The 16,835-nt window shown below is 49.9% G+C and overlaps 2 protein-coding genes across 5 annotated transcripts in view; both read left to right on the top strand.

Annotated features, from left to right (window-relative positions):
• Nucleotides 1–3,820, top strand: part of Vmp1 (vacuole membrane protein 1) — a 96,655-nt gene extending 92,835 nt beyond the window's left edge. For all 4 annotated transcript variants that reach the window (XM_021645855.2, XM_021645856.2, XM_060387060.1 and 1 more), the window contains 2 exons: nucleotides 1,165–1,267; nucleotides 2,206–3,820. In XM_021645855.2, the coding sequence (XP_021501530.1) occupies nucleotides 1,165–1,267; nucleotides 2,206–2,349 (247 nt within the window). In that variant the 3' untranslated portion in view covers nucleotides 2,350–3,820. The remainder of the gene's footprint in view (nucleotides 1–1,164; nucleotides 1,268–2,205) is intronic.
• A 143-nt stretch (nucleotides 3,821–3,963) lies between these two features.
• Ppp2r3b (protein phosphatase 2 regulatory subunit B''beta) lies at nucleotides 3,964–12,447 on the top strand. Its single transcript, XM_060387059.1, has one exon. The coding sequence runs from the start codon at nucleotides 5,697–5,699 to the stop codon at nucleotides 7,308–7,310; it is 1,614 nt and encodes a 537-aa protein (XP_060243042.1). The 5' UTR covers nucleotides 3,964–5,696; the 3' UTR covers nucleotides 7,311–12,447.
• The last annotated feature ends 4,388 nt before the right edge of the window (nucleotides 12,448–16,835 follow it).

Genomic DNA, 16,835 nt, shown 5'->3' on the forward strand with positions numbered 1-16,835 from the left:
AAAAAAAAAAGTTGTGGGGTGTTTGTTTGTTTGTTTGTTTGTTTTTTATCCTGCTTTTGTAGGCAGCAACTTAATTGTTTCAGGGGCAAAAAAAGATAGAGTTCACTGGAGTCAGTGCACTTTGCAAAATAGCACGGGGCACTGCACCCATGAGCCTTCCATACTCTGTCCCTAGAAAAAAGTACAGGCTTATTTGCCTTTTAGCAAATAAGACAGATGAGAAAATAAAGGGCCCAGGAAGTAAGAATGTTTACTTTTCAAAGTTGCCCCACAGTGCCATTTTAAAAGCCTGTTAGCTATCAAAGAAAAAGAAAAAAAAAAAAGAAAGAAAGAAAAAGAAAAAGCGGGAGCCTGGTAGCTTCAGTGGCCAGACCGGTTTTCCAGCCCTGGCTCCACAAGCTCCCGGGAGCGGGTTGGTCCAGAGCCTTATCAGAGGTAGCTATCCACCCGTCTTGGAACAAACTGTTCAGTAATGTACCAGAGTTTCTGTGCAAACATCCATCAGAAAGCACGAAATGATTCAAGGTCCGTAGTTCCTTCTTTGTTCCTTTGTTAATCACTGACTTCTGGCTAGGGGGAGGTGCCTCCCGAATGTGCTAATGCATTCTTTTTGGATAAGGATGACGCAGGGGTTGTCCTAATAAGGACTTAGATTGAGAAAGCACCTCCCACCCCCACCCCCACCTCCAAGAAGATGGGACAGTCAGAGAGGGAGGGCAGTTTCTTTTTTAACTACAGATGACACAAGCATAAGTCATTTCCTTATTAATCGGTTTAAACCAGTTCTTACAGGAACTAGTGGTGATAAATGTGGGACTTCTCAGAAGTCATTCATTTTAGTCTTTGTGCCACACCAGGGTGCAGTCTTGGCTGCGCTGGCCTCACAGTCCTGTGATAGCAGAGGCTCTGGGCTCACACTCTACTTCCTTCCAAATACACGAACGCTGGAGATGGCTCCACCAGGGATTTTTATCCACTAACCAGGCTTCACAGGACTGCCCCAGCTCTGATTGTTGTATTTTGTTCTTTTTATGCAGTCCCTGTGGTTTTTTTTTTTTTGTTTGTTTATTGTTTTGTTTTGTTTTTTTAAGTCTGAAGGGTAAGTGGATTTTCTTTAACATTTCTCTTGCTTATCTTCCCTTGGATTTTGGTACCTGCCTCCAGTGCCGTCCCCGGCATAGGTCCGTCTCTGCAGAAGCCTTTTCAGGAATACCTGGAGGCACAGCGGCAAAAGCTTCACCACAGGAGCGAAGCTGGCACATCGCAGGTGAGGATCCCTCTGGCTTCGTCCCCTGGCAGCTTCAGGCTCAAATTAGATTTACTGCTCACTGCTCTCCCAATTTCTAGATGGAGTGGGTGAGGTTGTTTACCAATCTCTTAGCAGGAGTTGAGGCACCAAGGATTCTTCACTGGGGAATTTGTCGTTGTCTATCAGATGTTTTTTTTGTTGTTGTTTTTTGTTTTGTTTTGTTTGTTTGTTTTCAGAAACAAGGATGGTGTAACAAAAGACAATTAAAACATGGCCTTCCAGATTGGGTTAAAAAGTTAAAATGTGCATCCATCATAAAGTATTGGGTAACATTAATGTCCTTCTTCTTTTCTGCTGTGGGAAAGCAACTGTTTGCTTTCTTCTTTATTCCTTTTTAAATAAAGCAAGGCTCCTGCCACAGCTGAACTTTTAACTTAATAAAACCAAGCCTGGCCGATTTGTCAGCAGATCAGAGGCAAAGAGGAAAGAACCAGCAGGGATGAGTGAGTGAATAAGCAGCAACCTGAACCAAGAAGCTCGGAGAAAAGCAGTTGTTCTTCATTGGCTAAAGCCTCTAAAGCCTCTTACATATTTCGCTGCTGTTCTACAAGCAGCTCTAACACTAAAGCAAAGTTTAAATGTTCTTCCCTTCCAAGCAGGATCTGCAAGGCAGCTGTAGAGAGCAGACCGTAGCCCACATTAGGCACACTATAAGGAAGGCCCGCCTCCCACCTCTGTAAACCCTCCAAGCTGGCATCAGCTATGCAGCCAGCACATGAGCTCTGCAGGCTTGGCCTGAATGTAGATCTCAGGGTACCTGGAGACAAGTTTTTAATTGTTTGGGTTTTATAGGCAAGCCTCAAGTTCTCATAATTTCCCTTGAAGTGTTGTAAATAATCTCCTTACTGTTGAACAAAGGAAAGCCTTTTTTGTGAATTGTTCTTTCTTTCCTGCAGGGAGAAAACTGGTTGTCCTGGATGTTTGAGAAGCTGGTGGTTGTAATGGTGTGTTACTTTATCCTGTCTATCATTAACTCCATGGCACAAAGTTATGCTAAACGGATCCAGCAGCGCTTGAACTCAGAGGAGAAAACTAAATAAGCAGAGAAAGTTTTTATCTGCAAAAATTAGCGTGGTGGGGTCCTGCCTTATATGAGGAGGGCTCTAACCAGGATGGAAGATCCCCGTTTCCAACCTGTATTGATTTTTAAAACGTTCTTCCTGAAAGCAGTTTAGTCCATATTTTACACTGACATACTTTTCCTTTATGTGTTAAGGTAAGGTCTCCACCCTCAGTTCAATCCGCATTGTATTTTGTTAGGGTGGGTATGATGTTCTGCTGTGAACTAAACAAAAACTGGCCTTCTGATACTTTCACAGGGACACAGGGTCCATGGAGAACCCTAGCCACACAGAATGCTCTGAAGTATGTTAAATATGTCAGGCTTTTTAGGCTTGTCACAAATGATTGTTTTTTCTAAGTCATCAAATGTATATAAGTTATATATATTGGATAGCAGTCTTGCATGTCTATCATGGAACAATTTAATATGCCTTCCTTTCCCACCCTCCAAAAGGCCATTTTATGATGCATTGCACACCCTCTGGGGAAATTGATCTTTAAATTTTGAGACAGTATAAGGAAAATCTGGTTGGTGTCTCACAAATGAGTACACCATTTTTTATTCTGTATATTTAGAATGAAGTCATGAAAAACTTTATAAAGACATCTTTGATCATTCCGAAATCGTGTCCGTTTTCTTTAGTGGTATGGGTTTTGCTTCTTGTTCACTTCTACCAAGTGAGTGGCAGCCTTGTCAAATATACTTACAAATGAAATTGCCTAGGGTATTATTTATTGCCTGAAAGAGCCACCAGAAAGCTGTCTTGTTATGCTGGACCCGGAGAGCTAAGTGGACCTGTGAGCCTTGCCTAGAGTGGGAACCTCTTGCTTTATGAAAACAAGAAGTGGTGATATATAAATCAAAGGACACTAGCAAGAAACACTTTTTCATGTTCATGTTAGTTTTAGCTGTTTGTATCCTGGCTTTAACAGGTGGAAGTTTACTTCTCTGTGTGTTTCTGTGTTTTATTCTTAATGTGATTTTCCTTTGACTTTTTTCTGATTGACCCTGTCCATTTTGTTTTGCTTGGTAGGAAAATAAACAGCTTTTTTTTCCCCCTAGAGTTGGCGTTAAGCCTTGGCAAGCCAGAGATGTTTGCTTTGCTTTAAATCCCGCCTGAGCACCTCTTGCTTGCCAGCCGTCGTGACATCTGCATGGCTGTACCACCTTGTCGGGTAGCTTATCAGACTGATGTTGACTGTTGAATGTCATGGCAACAGCAGTCGATGGGCTGTCTGACATTTTGGTATCTTTCATCTGACCATCCATATCAAATGTTTTCATTCAGACATGACCCAGCATCATGTTTACAGTCAAATTTTGTAGTCCTACGTCTCATGACACTTGAAGCCTTTATGCCACAATACTGCAGCAGTATCAAGAGAAAACTTAGTAGGACATTGAGGTAGTAGTCACAATCATAACTAAATAAATCAAATGAAAAGTCACCTTGCCTCCTGGATTTCGGAAAGGTTGTACGATGTTTTTGTTTGGCTGATTGGTTTATGTTTTTTTCTCTTTGGGGGCTAACAGTGTGTTACCTGACTGTACTTTAAAAAGCAATACCCAAATTAAGAGATGGAACTTCCTTTTGTTTAGTTGTTTGTTTATTTATTTTGAGATACGGTATTACTATGTGGACTAGGCTAGTCTTGGACTCACAGGGGTCTCCGTACCTTTGCCTCCTGAGTGCTGGGGTTAACTTTATGCACCATCACTGTGCTTAGGCCAGTGTAATATGTATGCTCTCAGCTAGCTAACATTAGAATTCCATTCTAGTTTCCAATTGTTTCACCTCCCTTCTTAACCTATTTTATTTTGTGTTTACTTGAAGAAAGAAGAGATTAAGTTTGAATTCTATTAAATCTTTGGGAATTATTTATAAACTTGCTTCAGGGAAGGATATTTAAGAAAGAAAAACTGTTTCCTAAGCTAAAAGTTTAGCACTGTTGCCTCCCTCCAGCTCCTCACCATGCACTGCAGACAAAGAGCAGGGCAGTTACAACGTGTGCCTGAGCCGGGCTCAATAGCCATGGCCAAAAGGAATGGTGTTTTGCTCAATCCAACCACTTTTCAAGAAGGTCATAAATAAAATAAGAAAGCATCTCTCTGCAGCCCCTTCCCGCCCATCTGGAGATCACTGTAGGGTTTTGAAGACTGCTAAACCCCACATGGCCCAGAGCCCGCACCTTTTGTCCATGCCATTGTGCCCATTGCAGCAGCCCCTTCCAACTCTCAGACTGCAGTAGCACTTTCTCTACAGCTAGCTGCGCTCTAGGCTCAGCAGCCTCCATCAGCTCACAGGGGCGCTCCGATAGGCCCTGAGCTAGGCAGCACAGCGGGGTTGCTGTAACTTGGATGATTGCTTGCTTTTTCCAGACAATATTTTCAGTGCCCTTTCAAGTGTCTTGTGCTTAATCATTTAATCCTCACTGCAACCCCAGGGCATTAAGACCGGGAAGTTCAGCTGTTTGTGGGTTGGGAGGGCACGAACAAGGAAGTAGCCATCTAGGCGTTGGCACTGCAGCTCTTCTGTAGAAATCAGTGCAAAAGTTCAAATTACATCTTGTGATCACTGAGTTGGTGGAGAGAGGAAGGCAGCTTTTCCGCCTTCCTGTGTCAGGGTTGGAAGTTCCCTCCCTAGCTCCCCTGTGTGGTCAGGTTCAGAGTGCTCTTAGTGGTAAACAAGCTTACTAAACAATTCATGCTTGTTTGGGTCTTTTTTTCTTTTCAATTTTGGGACAAGTTCACTATGTAGCCCTGGCTAGCCTGAAACTTACCGAGATCTACCTGCCTCTACCTGGGCGCGCACCTTTCTGCATTTTCAGAGTACTTTACCTCTTGGAATTGTTTTAATCTTCCTAACAACCATGTGAAGTCCGTTGGGATAAGTTTAAAAATACGTACGACAGATCTGGTATTAAAGATATTTCCTGGATGGAGAGAGACAGACAGACAAACAGACATGGTGAGGGAAGAGGGCGCCCCGACCGGGAAGGGAGAGACAGGGAGCGCGCGCACACGCACACAGGCCTATTTATAGCTCGTGCCAGGTGCGGGCGCCACATGATGACATCACCGACTCCTAGGCAACCCAGAAGCAGGCTGCCGATACGCTAACCAGGTCATCTGTACAAGGAATGGCATAAGCCACACTTTAAGAAACAGCCGGTGACGTCATCATGCCGCGCCCGCTCCTGTCAGCGCATCCCGACGCGGCTGTTTTGAAGCCTCCCGAATAGGCCGGCGCGTCCGCGCGTGGGGTTCCCGCCCCGCCGCTGGTGTCGGCGTCCCCGCGTGGGTCGGTCGGTCCGCACCGCCGCCATGCCGCCCGGGAAGCCGCTGCAGCCCGTGCTGAAGATGAAGGTGGACGAGCTGTTCCTGCGCTGGCTGAGCGATCCCGACACGCAGCGCGCGCTGCACGACGCGCTCCGCCGCCTCCAGCACGCGGGGGCCGCGGAGCCCGGGGACGCCAGGCACGCGTGGGCGAGCGGGCCCGGGCCTCCCGGCGTCCCCTGCGCGCCGCCCGCCCACGTGGCCGGGCCTCGGGCCGCGCGCGCCGCTCGCCGGACGGCGGGGCCGAGGGCGGCGCAGCCCCCGAGGGAGGAGCCGCCGGCCCCGGCCGCCAGCCCGAGCCTTCCCGCCTTCCACTTCCCGCGGGGCCGCCCCGCCGACGCCCAGGACGTCGACGCCGCCGTCGCCAGGATCGAGCACGTGTTCTCGGAGCTGCCGCGCGAGAGGGCCACGCTGGGCGACATGGGCGCCGTGGCCAAGGCCTGCGGCTGCCCGCTCTACTGGAAGGCCCCGCTGTTCCACGGCGCCGGCGGGGAGCGCGCGGGCGCCGTGGCCGCGCGCCAGTTCGTGGCCGCGTGGCGGAAGATCCTGCAGAGCTGCCACGACGACGCGGCCAAGTTCGTGCAGCTGCTGGCCAAGCCCGGGAGCACCTCCCTGGCGCAGGAGGACTTCGTGCCGTTCCTGCAGGACGTGGTGAGCACGCACCCGGGCCTGGCCTTCCTGAGGGAGGCGTCGGAGTTCCACTCGCGCTACATCACCACGGTCATCCAGAGGATTTTCTACGCCGTGAACCGCTCGTGGTCGGGCAGGATCACGTGCGCGGAGCTGCGGCGCAGCGGCTTCCTGCAGAGCGTGGCGCTGCTGGAGGAGGAGCCCGACATCAACCAGCTGACGGAGTTCTTCTCCTACGAGCACTTCTACGTCATCTACTGCAAGTTCTGGGAGCTCGACACGGACCACGACCTGCTCATCGACGCGCGCGACCTGGCGCGGCACGGCGACCACGCCATCTCCTCCAAGATGATCGACAGGATCTTCTCGGGCGCCGTGACGCGGGGCCGGAGGGCGCCGAAGGGCGGGAAGCTGGGCTACGCGGACTTCGTGTGGTTCCTCCTCTCGGAGGAGGACAAGAGGACGCCGACCAGCATCGAGTACTGGTTCCGCTGCATGGACCTGGACGGTGACGGCGTGCTGTCCCTCTTCGAGCTCGAGTACTTCTACGAGGAGCAGACGCGGCGGCTGGAGGCGCGCGACATCGAGCCGCTGCCCTTCCGCGACTGCGTGTGCCAGATGCTGGACCTGGTGAGGCCGCGGAGCCCCGGCAGGATCACGCTGTCCGACCTGAAGCGCTGCCAGCTCGCCGGCGTGTTCTTCGACACCTTCTTCAACGTCGACAAGTACCTGGACCGCGAGCAGAGGGAGCAGATGGCGCCGCCGCGGGACGCGGACCCCGACGGCCCCGGCCTCTCCGACTGGGACAAGTACGCGGCCGAGGAGTACGACTTCCTGGTGGCCGAGGAGGCAGCGGGGGACTCGGGGGACGACTGGCTGGAGCCGCAGCTGAGGCCGCTGTTCACGGCGCCGCCCACAGCGGGGGACGTGGATCTGTACCAGTTCGCATGCGGGGACGATGACCCCGCATGACCGCGTGGGCCCCGTCCCCTGTGCGGGGCGGGGGGGGGGGGCCGCCACGGCGGGGCGGGGCACGTCACCTTTTTATTTTTTCAATAAAGAGTTTCAGAGTTGGTTTTTTGTTTTTTTAATTAACAGACTATGGTGGTGCTCCTCTATGGTTTCAGCACTTGGGAAACGGAGGCAGAGGGATCGCAAATTTGATGTCAACCTGGGCTACGTAGTGAGACCTTGTTTTTAAAAAGAATTCTTTTTAAAGGTAAAGGACTTTAAAAGGACTTTCTCGCCGGGCATGGTGGCTCAGAGGCAGGCGGGTCTACAAAATGAGTCCAGCCAGCTAACGAACGCTACACAAGAAGGAGATAAGAAAATTTCCGATTGAGAAGTGCAATTGTTTTTCGGAGCCTGGTATTAGAGCTGAAAGGCAGCTATGGCGAAAGAGAAGACATGCTGATCAGAGAAAGCTGCAGAAGAGAGCAAGACCAAAAGAAGCCAGGTGGCCGAGCCTGTCATCCCAGCACTCGGGAAGGACAGGCAGGAGGAGCAGGAGTGGAAGGCTGGATGAGACCTCACCTTGGGAGAACAGTAGGGGCTGTTTGAGGTGTGTGAAGGGACGGGGCCAGTGGGGGCACCAGCTGGGGTCAGGCTCCCCACGTCCCCTGTTCCTTGCTGTAGTCTGTTTTGTTCTCTTGTGGTTTTGTTCTCGGTGGTGACACAGTGCATGGTGGAGCCCAGCTGCGGGAGGCTGTGGATTCAGTCTAACGTGCCACCAACCCAAAGGAGAATACTTAGTTGACAGCTCATTTGTCCTTGTGTTTAATCCGTTCCTGCCACTAGAACATTCTCTCTCTAAGGGCCCACTGTGCGCACAGCCCACAGCGTGTGCCGAGTGAGTACTGCAGCAGTCTAGTTAGGAGCGCCTCACCAAATGGAGGCTGAGGTGTGGGCCAAGGCCAGAGTAAAGGCGGCAGAAGTGAGGAAGGGGCTGGGGACACGGCCCAGTGGGTTCCTCAGCACCCACTCTGTACCCCAACACTGGCTCCCCGGAGCTCACTGCCCGTCAACCTAGTCAGTGAATTCCATGAGAAACCCTTAAAAATTAAAGTTGTCAGTGACAGGGAACATCTGACGTCCACACACATTTACCACACACAAAGTAAGGGGAGAAAGAACATGGCCACCCTCTAGGAAAGATGCGGACTATGAGCAGGTGTGGGAGGGCGTCCGCTCAGGTTTCTGACTCCTAGAGGTGGTATGCCATGCTGCTCTGCCAGCAAGCACACTGGACTTCTCAGGACCCCAAGCAAATGCCCTCCACGTGCTCCCGTAAGCCACGGCAGCCGGCACTCGTGTCAGCGTTAGCCTTAAAGATGGCGCTGTGACTAGAGCACTGAGTCACAGGAAACTTGGACACTTCCTTTCTCCGGTTGTGTCCAGCTGGCTGAGCCAGTGGCCCCTCCCTGTGAGCCTGCCGATGATTCCTGGATAGATGGGCTTTCTATATAAGGAGAAAAGTTGGGGACTGGATGTTGCTGTGTTCCCGGGATGACGGCAACAGCCACAGCCGGGAGTGGAGATGTGTTTCCAAGACAGTGAGGGCTCTTCCAGCCGCCTCTGCCAAACCCAAAGGCAGCGTCATGGCTCTGTGCACCTTCCGGAGTGTGTGGTGAAGGCAGCTTTCCACTTGGCTGCTTTGGTGCTGAGGTTGTTTACATGTTTTAGTAAATGACTTCTTGAAGCTGACCGAATAGGCGTTCAGAATAGATGGCACGTGACCACAGTGACACCACTGTGCGGGAGCATCAGAGTTCAGCAAGAGAGGTTGAACTTGTGGTGGAGAATGGGTAAAAAGCAAATTCCACTTGCAGGTCACAGGGTTGGGGTTGTAGCTTGGGTGGTAGCGAGCTTGCCTGCCATGCATGAAGCCCTGGGCGCAGGCACTGCACAAGCAGGGCTTGGTGGTGCCAGCAGATAATCCCAGTACTGAGGAGACTGTAATCTCGCAGCCAACGCCACACCTCTGGAGATGGCTCGGCAGTTAACACTTGCTGCTCCTCCAGGGGACCCATGTACTCTTCCAGTCACCACCTGTGCACCCATCGTCACCTAAGAAAATGAGTGCAGGGTCATCCTTCGCCACAAAGCAAGGCAGAGATGAACCTGGAATGCCTGAGACCTCGTGGGGGTTTGGGGGTGGCTCACCAGACTTTAGTCTCCATTCTTCAAACTGTTGCCATGTGGGTGTTAACATCCTTTAGTAAATTATTTTCTTTTTTAGTCATTAATAATTTATACAGAATTCTGCCTGCGGGCGGGCCTGCAGGCCAGAAGAGGGCACCAGATCTCATTTATAGATGGTTGTGAGTTACGGAGTGGTTGCTGGAAACTGAGCTCAGGACCTTTGGAACAGCAGACAGTGCTCTTAATCTCTGAGCCATCCCTCCAGCCCATAAATGACTTTCTTTTCTTCTTTTTTTAAAAAAAAAATATTTATTTATTTATTTTATTTATTTATTTATTTATTTATTATGTATGCACAGAACTCATTATAGATGACTGTGAGCCACCATGTGATTTCTGGGAATTGAACTCAGGACCTTCGGAAGAGCAGACAGTGCTCTTGACCTCTGAGCCATCTCTCCAGCCCATAAGTGACTTTCTTTAGCTACACGTTTGTGTGCCTGGGAGGCGGAGACAGAAAGAAGCATCTCTTGAGCCAGGAGTCAGGGCCAGACTGGTCAATAGAGCAGAAACGAGATGCCGGGCCTGGTGGTGCGCACCTTCATTCCAGCACAAGAGGCAGAAGTTGGCAGGTCTTTGTGAGTTTGAGGCCAGCCTGGTTTGCGTAGCGAGTTGCAGAGCTACACAGTAAGACTTCGTCTCAAAAACAAGCAAAGGGGCTCGGGGAGAGGCACAATGTCAGGGATGTAGCTCGGTTGTAAGCTGAGGAAGCCCTGCTTTCCCTGACACGAGCTACATGAGGCGGCACACGGCTGTCATCCCAGAGCGCTCAGCCGGGAGAGTGCTGTTTGCGTTGGCGTTTGTGTGTGTTCCTGAAGCCAAGGAGGCCAGAAGAAGGCATGTGACCCCCTGGGCCTGGGGCTGCTGAACAGTGTGAGCTCCCAGGTGGGTGTGGGGCTCCAATCTTACTGCAGAGCAGCCAGTGCTCCTATCTGCTGAGCCATCTCTGCACCCAGGACTCTGTCTTCAAAACACAAAAGCTGGGTGTAATGGTGCACCCTCATCTCCCAACAAAAGCCAGAGGGCAGGGAGGATGGCTGCGTGGGAAAAGGTGCTTGCTGCACTAGCCCTATGACCTGGGTTCAATCCCAGGGACCCACATGGTGGAAGGAGAGGGCCAACTCCCACAAAATGCCCTCTGGCCTCCACGTACAAACGGCCACATAAGTAAATGTAATTTTTTTAAAAAAAAGCTGGCACCTGACAGTGCCTAGGATGGCCTTCCAGATGTACACAGCAAAACACAACTACGGTCCAAGAGCTTCCCTGGTTGTATTTTTTTCACATCTTTGATGCTGAGAATCAAACCCAGGACCTGGCACATGCTAAGTTGGTCTCCACCCTGAACTCCGTCCTCAGTTCCTGGGTCCCTGTATTAGGCTTTTCTGGAGTTTGTATCCTTGGGGGGTCCTCCCTGTCTCTGTCTCCCAGTGTTCTGGTGGGGTGGGCATGTCACTAGGTGGTGAACGCATGTTTAGTGAACATGGACTTCTGGGTTCAGTTCCCAACACAAACACATCCCTGGCTCCCAGATTCTTCCCCTTGGGGACCTAGTGGCCAGAGCAAAGGGGGGGACAGGCTCAGTGAGGCCTGTTTCATCGTTTTTTAGGACAATAGGATGAGTGTTCCCTCCTTGTTTTTATTTTACCTTTTATTATTTTTTTGAGATTGCATCACTATGTAGCCTTGTCTGGCCTTGGGCTTCCTATGTAGACCAGGCTGTCCTTGAACTCACAGATATGCACCTGTCTCTTCCAGGAGGTTAACATTAAAGGTGTGTGCCATCACTCCTGGCTGAATTCCTCATGTTTTTAAACGTGTTCAATGGCGGGTGTGTGTGTGTGCGCGCGCGTGTAAAATGGCCCTGGAGACATTATTTTTGTTTTAAATTTTTATTTTATTTTTAAAAATGTGTGTGGATGTTTTGCTTGCATGCTGTCTGAGCCCACAGAGTCCAGGGGGAGCTTGGGATGCCCTGGGGCTAGAGTTCCGGATGGGAGTGGGCTGCTGTGCAGGTGCTGAGAACCGAAACAGGGTCCTTTGGGAGGAGAGCAGAGCTCTTAACCGCTGCCCTAGCTCCAGTCACCAGCGTCTTGGATTGTATTTATTACTCAGGCGTGGAAGTCAGAGGACCATTCACGGGGTCGCTCCTCTCCTTCCTCCCTGTAAGCTGTAGGCACTGAACTCGGGCCAGCAGGCTAGGCAGCAGGGACTTCACCTGCTGAAACACACTGCTGGTCTGTTCTGTTTTTGAGACGTGATCTCCTATGTCCCAGCCTGGCCTGGAATACTCTGTGTAGCCAAGCAGGACCCTGAACTTCTGATCCTGGTGACTCCAGCTCCAGAGTGCTAGGATTACAGGCCTATGCCACCGTGTTCACCTTCTGTGGCGAGCAGTGTTGAACCTCCGGCTTCAAGCACTCAAGGCAAATGCTCCACTATTTTAACCACACTTCCAGCCGCGGGGGCTTATTTTGTTCTGTTGTTTGTTTGACATAGGGCTTCATGTAGCCCAAGCTGGACCTGAACTCCCGGCTTCACCTCCCGGTGCTGCTGCGCCGACATCTTTTATTCTGTTTGTGAGGCTGGAGAGAGCTCGGCAGCCTACCGCTGGCGGCAGGTCCCAAGGAGCCTGCTGTGTCCCGCCGTTTGTCATCTGTTCGTTTCTTCTGGCGTTAGAGACCTAAGCTCATCCGCCTGGTACACATGGAGTCTGGCGAGCCAGGCGCATGCTCAGCAGCACAGAATGTTCCCGGCGGCCAACCTCTTCCTGGCAGAGACCAGGCTAGACGCATTTCTGCGTCACCTGCTCGGCGCACGCTCTTTCCTCGCAGGTGTTCGGTGGATGTTTGTTGAATCCAGCTCACATCCTGCTTTTGCATACTGATCTCGTAAGTCCAGCCTAAGCAAAGGCCTTTTTTTTTTTTTTTTTCCACAAAGGAAATTCTCAACTTTTGTCTTAAGACATTTTTTTTTCCTTTTCGTTTTTGTTTTGATTTGTTTTGAGACAGGGTTTCCTCTCTGTAGCCCTGACTGTCCTAGAACTTCCTCTGTAGACCAGGCTGGCCTCAAACTCACAGAGATACACCTGCCTCTGACTCTCAAGTGCACTCGGAGGTGGAGGCAGCTGGATCTCTGAGCTGGAGGCCAGCCTGGTCCAGTTCCAGGACAGCCAGGGCTCCATTTTGTTCACGTAGTCTTTTTGCCTTGTGGAACTGGGCATGGAGCCCTGGGCCTTGTCTATACTAGCCATGCTCTTGACCACTGAGCTATGTTCCCATCACTGTATTGTCTTGGAAGATAAATTCTACATTCATAGCTGTGGTTGATGGTCATGTTTTTAGACAACATGGGGACAGAATCTTTGGATTTTTGTGCACTGCTTAAATACTTAATTCAAGTAGAACAAGAAAGCCATAGAAATGTGTTACAATGACTTCATTGGCAAGACAGAAACGATGACAAAGCAGCATTGCTTGCTCAATGATACATCATTTGAATCTTTACAATATTTTAATTTAAGGTAATTTCTTGGTTTTTGATTTCTGGTTTTCAGTCAGGGTTCTTTTTGTTTTGTTTTTGTTTTTCCAGACAGGGTTTCCCTGTGTAGCATTGGCAGTCTTGGGGCTCGCTCTGTAGACCAGGCTGGCCTGGAACCCAGAGAGATCCATCTGCCTCTGGCTACCTAGTGCTGGGATTTAAACAGGGTCTTGTCATAGAGCCCGGGTCTCGTCATGATTCCCCGTGTTCCTGTGCCCACTCTCTCAAGGGCCGCAACACCCAGGCTCTTTCTCTTTAAACTATTCTTATAACATAGCCATAGGATTTGCCTTAGGCTAAGGCCGATAATTCCGACCCCTGCACAGTGGTGGTGCACGCTTGATCCCTGCACTTGGGAGGCAGAGGCAGGTGCATCTTGGTGATTCTGAGGCCAGTCTGGGTTACTTAGTAGGGCCTTGTCTGGAAAACAAAACAAAAACCACATCACTTTTGAAATGTGGTGAGCTGTGTGTTCGGGGAAGGGGGTCATCACCTCCCTCTCTTTTTTTGTTTCCATAGCTTGAATTCCCTATTTTCTCCCACAGGGGACGGACAGTTTCCCAGAAACTGGAACAATTTGCATAGTTTATCTTAGCTCTGTGCAAGCATTCCTGCATGTAGAAGCTGAGTTCTGTTACTAAGGCTGACCTCGAATCTTCCAAGACATTTTGGGGTGTAGAAGCAGGAATTTATTAAATTGAAAAATAAAAAGTAAACCCTGTTTTTTTTTCTTTTTTCATTCACATTCCTACCTCCTCCCCCCAAAATATTTTATTTTTGATTGATGGGGGATGAGAGTGTCTTTTAAGTTCGTTATTAAAAATGACAAGTCGGCTGATGAGACCGTATTTGGCAGGAAGACAGCAGAAGAAGAAAGGGTGGACTGCCAAGTGCGGGCTCTCGGGGAGGGAGCAGTGCGGCGGAGACATATGGAGCGTGTTTGAAACAAACGCCGGCGGAGAATGCAAGTGTGATAAACATGGTGGTCAGAGGAGGAATCGCTGGAATGGGGCTGCAGAGTCGGCTGTCTGAGGCCGGAGGAGCGGTTGCCACACTCAGAGCCCCGGCCAGCACCCCCTCCTGTTGTTCTTTCTGGAGCCACATTCTTTTCCATTAAAAGAAGAAGAAGAAAGTTGGCTACAGACAAGGTCAAAGGCAGTGATTAGTCCGCCGGAAGCGGAGCTTCGTGCAACCGAGCAAAGCCTGCATCGTAAGTCTCATCCCCTGCAGTACCGACCCGGAACCTCGCCGTGTGCCTCCCGAGCACGGAATCCATCGCTGAATGAATGAACCGGCCGAGGACGGGGAGTGCTAAGCGATGGGGAAGTGAAAGACCAGGACTTTACAGACGGAACTGCCGCTGCGGGGGGCATGGAGGGCCCAGAGCCCGGAGGGAGGCCAGCGCGCAGGGTGGGAAGGGATGGGCTCCGTTTAAAAGGAAAAGGCCCTGGAGGCCTGCGCCGCCTCAAGGCTTGGGATTACAGGTGTGTGCACCCTGCTTGGCTTAAAAATCACATTTCAAACGTTTTTTGAGTCTACCCAGGAGTTTAGGCCTCAGTTTTCTGCCTGGCTGGCGCATTTCTGGTCCGAATTCCTGACGCTTTGGCCTGGGCTTCCTGCTGATGTCTGTTTGGTCTGGTTTGGTTGAGGGCAGTCTGGCCTTAGCTATAAGCTCAGAGCGCCGCATTTGGCCTCTGGTGTTAATTTTTGTTAAAAACTACAACTCTAACTTTAAAAAAAAAAAGTCATTAGAAAAACATTTTAAGACACTATTTTTCACATAAACGTTTAAAACAAGCTTCAAACATTCTGGTAACCACGTATGTGGAATAAACAGTCCTCAGGGAGAAAAAAGTTCACACACAGGGTCCTGACTGCCCCTTGAAGTTTCCTTCCAATCCTCACCTGCTGTTGATTACACGGGCTTTCAAATAAAAATGCCTCCGCTCCATTTGTACCTCATGAATTCCTGTCTCGAATATCAAGCGATTTCAGCCTCTGACTTCTCTCCCGCATTCCTTCCAGCAAGTCCCTGAGTCAGCTCGCCCCCAGTGAGCTCATGCGGCCACAGGTCTCCATTAACATTGGTTTGGTCTGGGAAGTTAAGTCCTGGGATGTGTCCAGAGTTGAACAATCCTGTCTTGTGAGAATTACGATCTAATTATTTCTCAAGGATATCTGAGTTAACAGAAGGCAGCCGGTGGGGCGCGCCTTCTCACGGCTGAACAGACCACTCTCTACATTCCTTCGAAATAAGATATAGCCCAGTATTTTAAACCATAGCAACAGTCGATAAGAAAAACAGCAAAAATGTAATCGTTTCCATATGGAAAGAAAGCAAGAAAGCAGCGAAGCTGGGATCTATTGTTTATAGCCAGTGTTCCTATTTTGCTCCTATTTTATATTTGTTGATACACTGTGATGTATTTTATTGAAACATGTTTCCCTCAAACTTACTGCTAAATTTTATGTGTGTGTGTGTGTGTGTGTTGTGTGTGTGTGTGTGGTTCTTCAGAAACCACATGAAACCAGTGTCTCTCTGTGTTAATTCTATTTAGTTCTACACTGTCTTGGTGATAATTTTCTCACTTTAACAAAACATCTGGGTGATTTTTTTTTTTTTTTTTGGCTTTTCCAGACAAGGTCTTTCTGTATAGTCCCGGCCGTCTGGAACTCACCCTGTAGACGAGGCTGTTTTTGAACTCACAGCGATCTGCCTGCCTCTGCCTCCCAAGTGCCGGAAATAAAGGTGTGCCACCACTGCCCAGCCGTGTGTGAGGTTCTGACTGCAGGGCTGACGAGATGGTAAAGGTTCCAGTTATCCTCCGGCCTCCAGATCCACACTGTGATACAAGCATGCCCCCACATGTACACACAACCACACAAACATACTCAATAAAGAAACGTAATTAAAATTTACAGCAAAGCAACTCAAAGCCGGGCAGTCTTTAAGGCAATAGCCGAGTAAAATCCGTTTCTGCTCTGACATCCTACATTCCACAACCAAATCTGACCCAATGCACGCATTCCCAGAGAGTTAAAGGCAAACAATTTACTTGTTTACTAAAAAAAAAAAAAAAAGGCCAAGGCTTTGATACAATCACTCAGGAGACAGAGGTAGTTGGCTCTCTGAGGTTAATCTGGTCTACATGGTGGGTGTGAGGCCAGCCAGGGCTGTACAGTGAGATCCTGTCTCAAATATTTAATATGTGGGGGCATACACATGCCATGGCCCAAGTGTGGTCGGAGAATTGGGTTCTCCTCTTCCATCATGTAGGTCCAGGCATGGATCTTGGTTGTCAGGCTTGGCAGGAAATGCCTTTGGGTTTTGAGACAAGGCCTTGCTGTGTGTATATAGCCGTAAGTGACCTGGAACTCGGTGTGTGCTCCGGGCTAGCCATTACTCCTGTCCTCCTGACTCCATCACCCTAGTACTGGGATTATAGCTGTTTGCCACAGCTTCTAATTTTTTTTTTCCCAGGATCATCTTGAACTCTTAACTCAACAGCTCCTCCTGCCCCAGCCACCCCAGTGCTGGAAGGCGGGGCACACTGCTGTACGGGGCCCAGTGTTCATTCTGAAATAGCTACACAGAGTATCTTAACTGCATTCGGAGCACGGTCACAATGTTGCATTTGACAACATCTCCCCCTTGTGGCTCACAGCAGCCATTTTCAAAGGTATTTACAGACCTGGGATTCTCAGACCCATGAGTGGCCCCTGCTTAACGCTTGGGAAGCTGAAGCTGAGCCTGGA

The sequence above is a fragment of the Meriones unguiculatus genome, chromosome 7 (assembly GCF_030254825.1).
Source record: "Meriones unguiculatus strain TT.TT164.6M chromosome 7, Bangor_MerUng_6.1, whole genome shotgun sequence".
Lineage (NCBI taxonomy): Eukaryota > Metazoa > Chordata > Mammalia > Rodentia > Muridae > Meriones > Meriones unguiculatus.

What these genes read in the sequence shown, in the direction of transcription:
- Ppp2r3b (XM_060387059.1), top strand. Translation starts at nt 5,697, where the DNA reads ATGCCGCCCGGGAAGCCGCTGCAGCCCGTGCTGAAGATGAAGGTGGAC.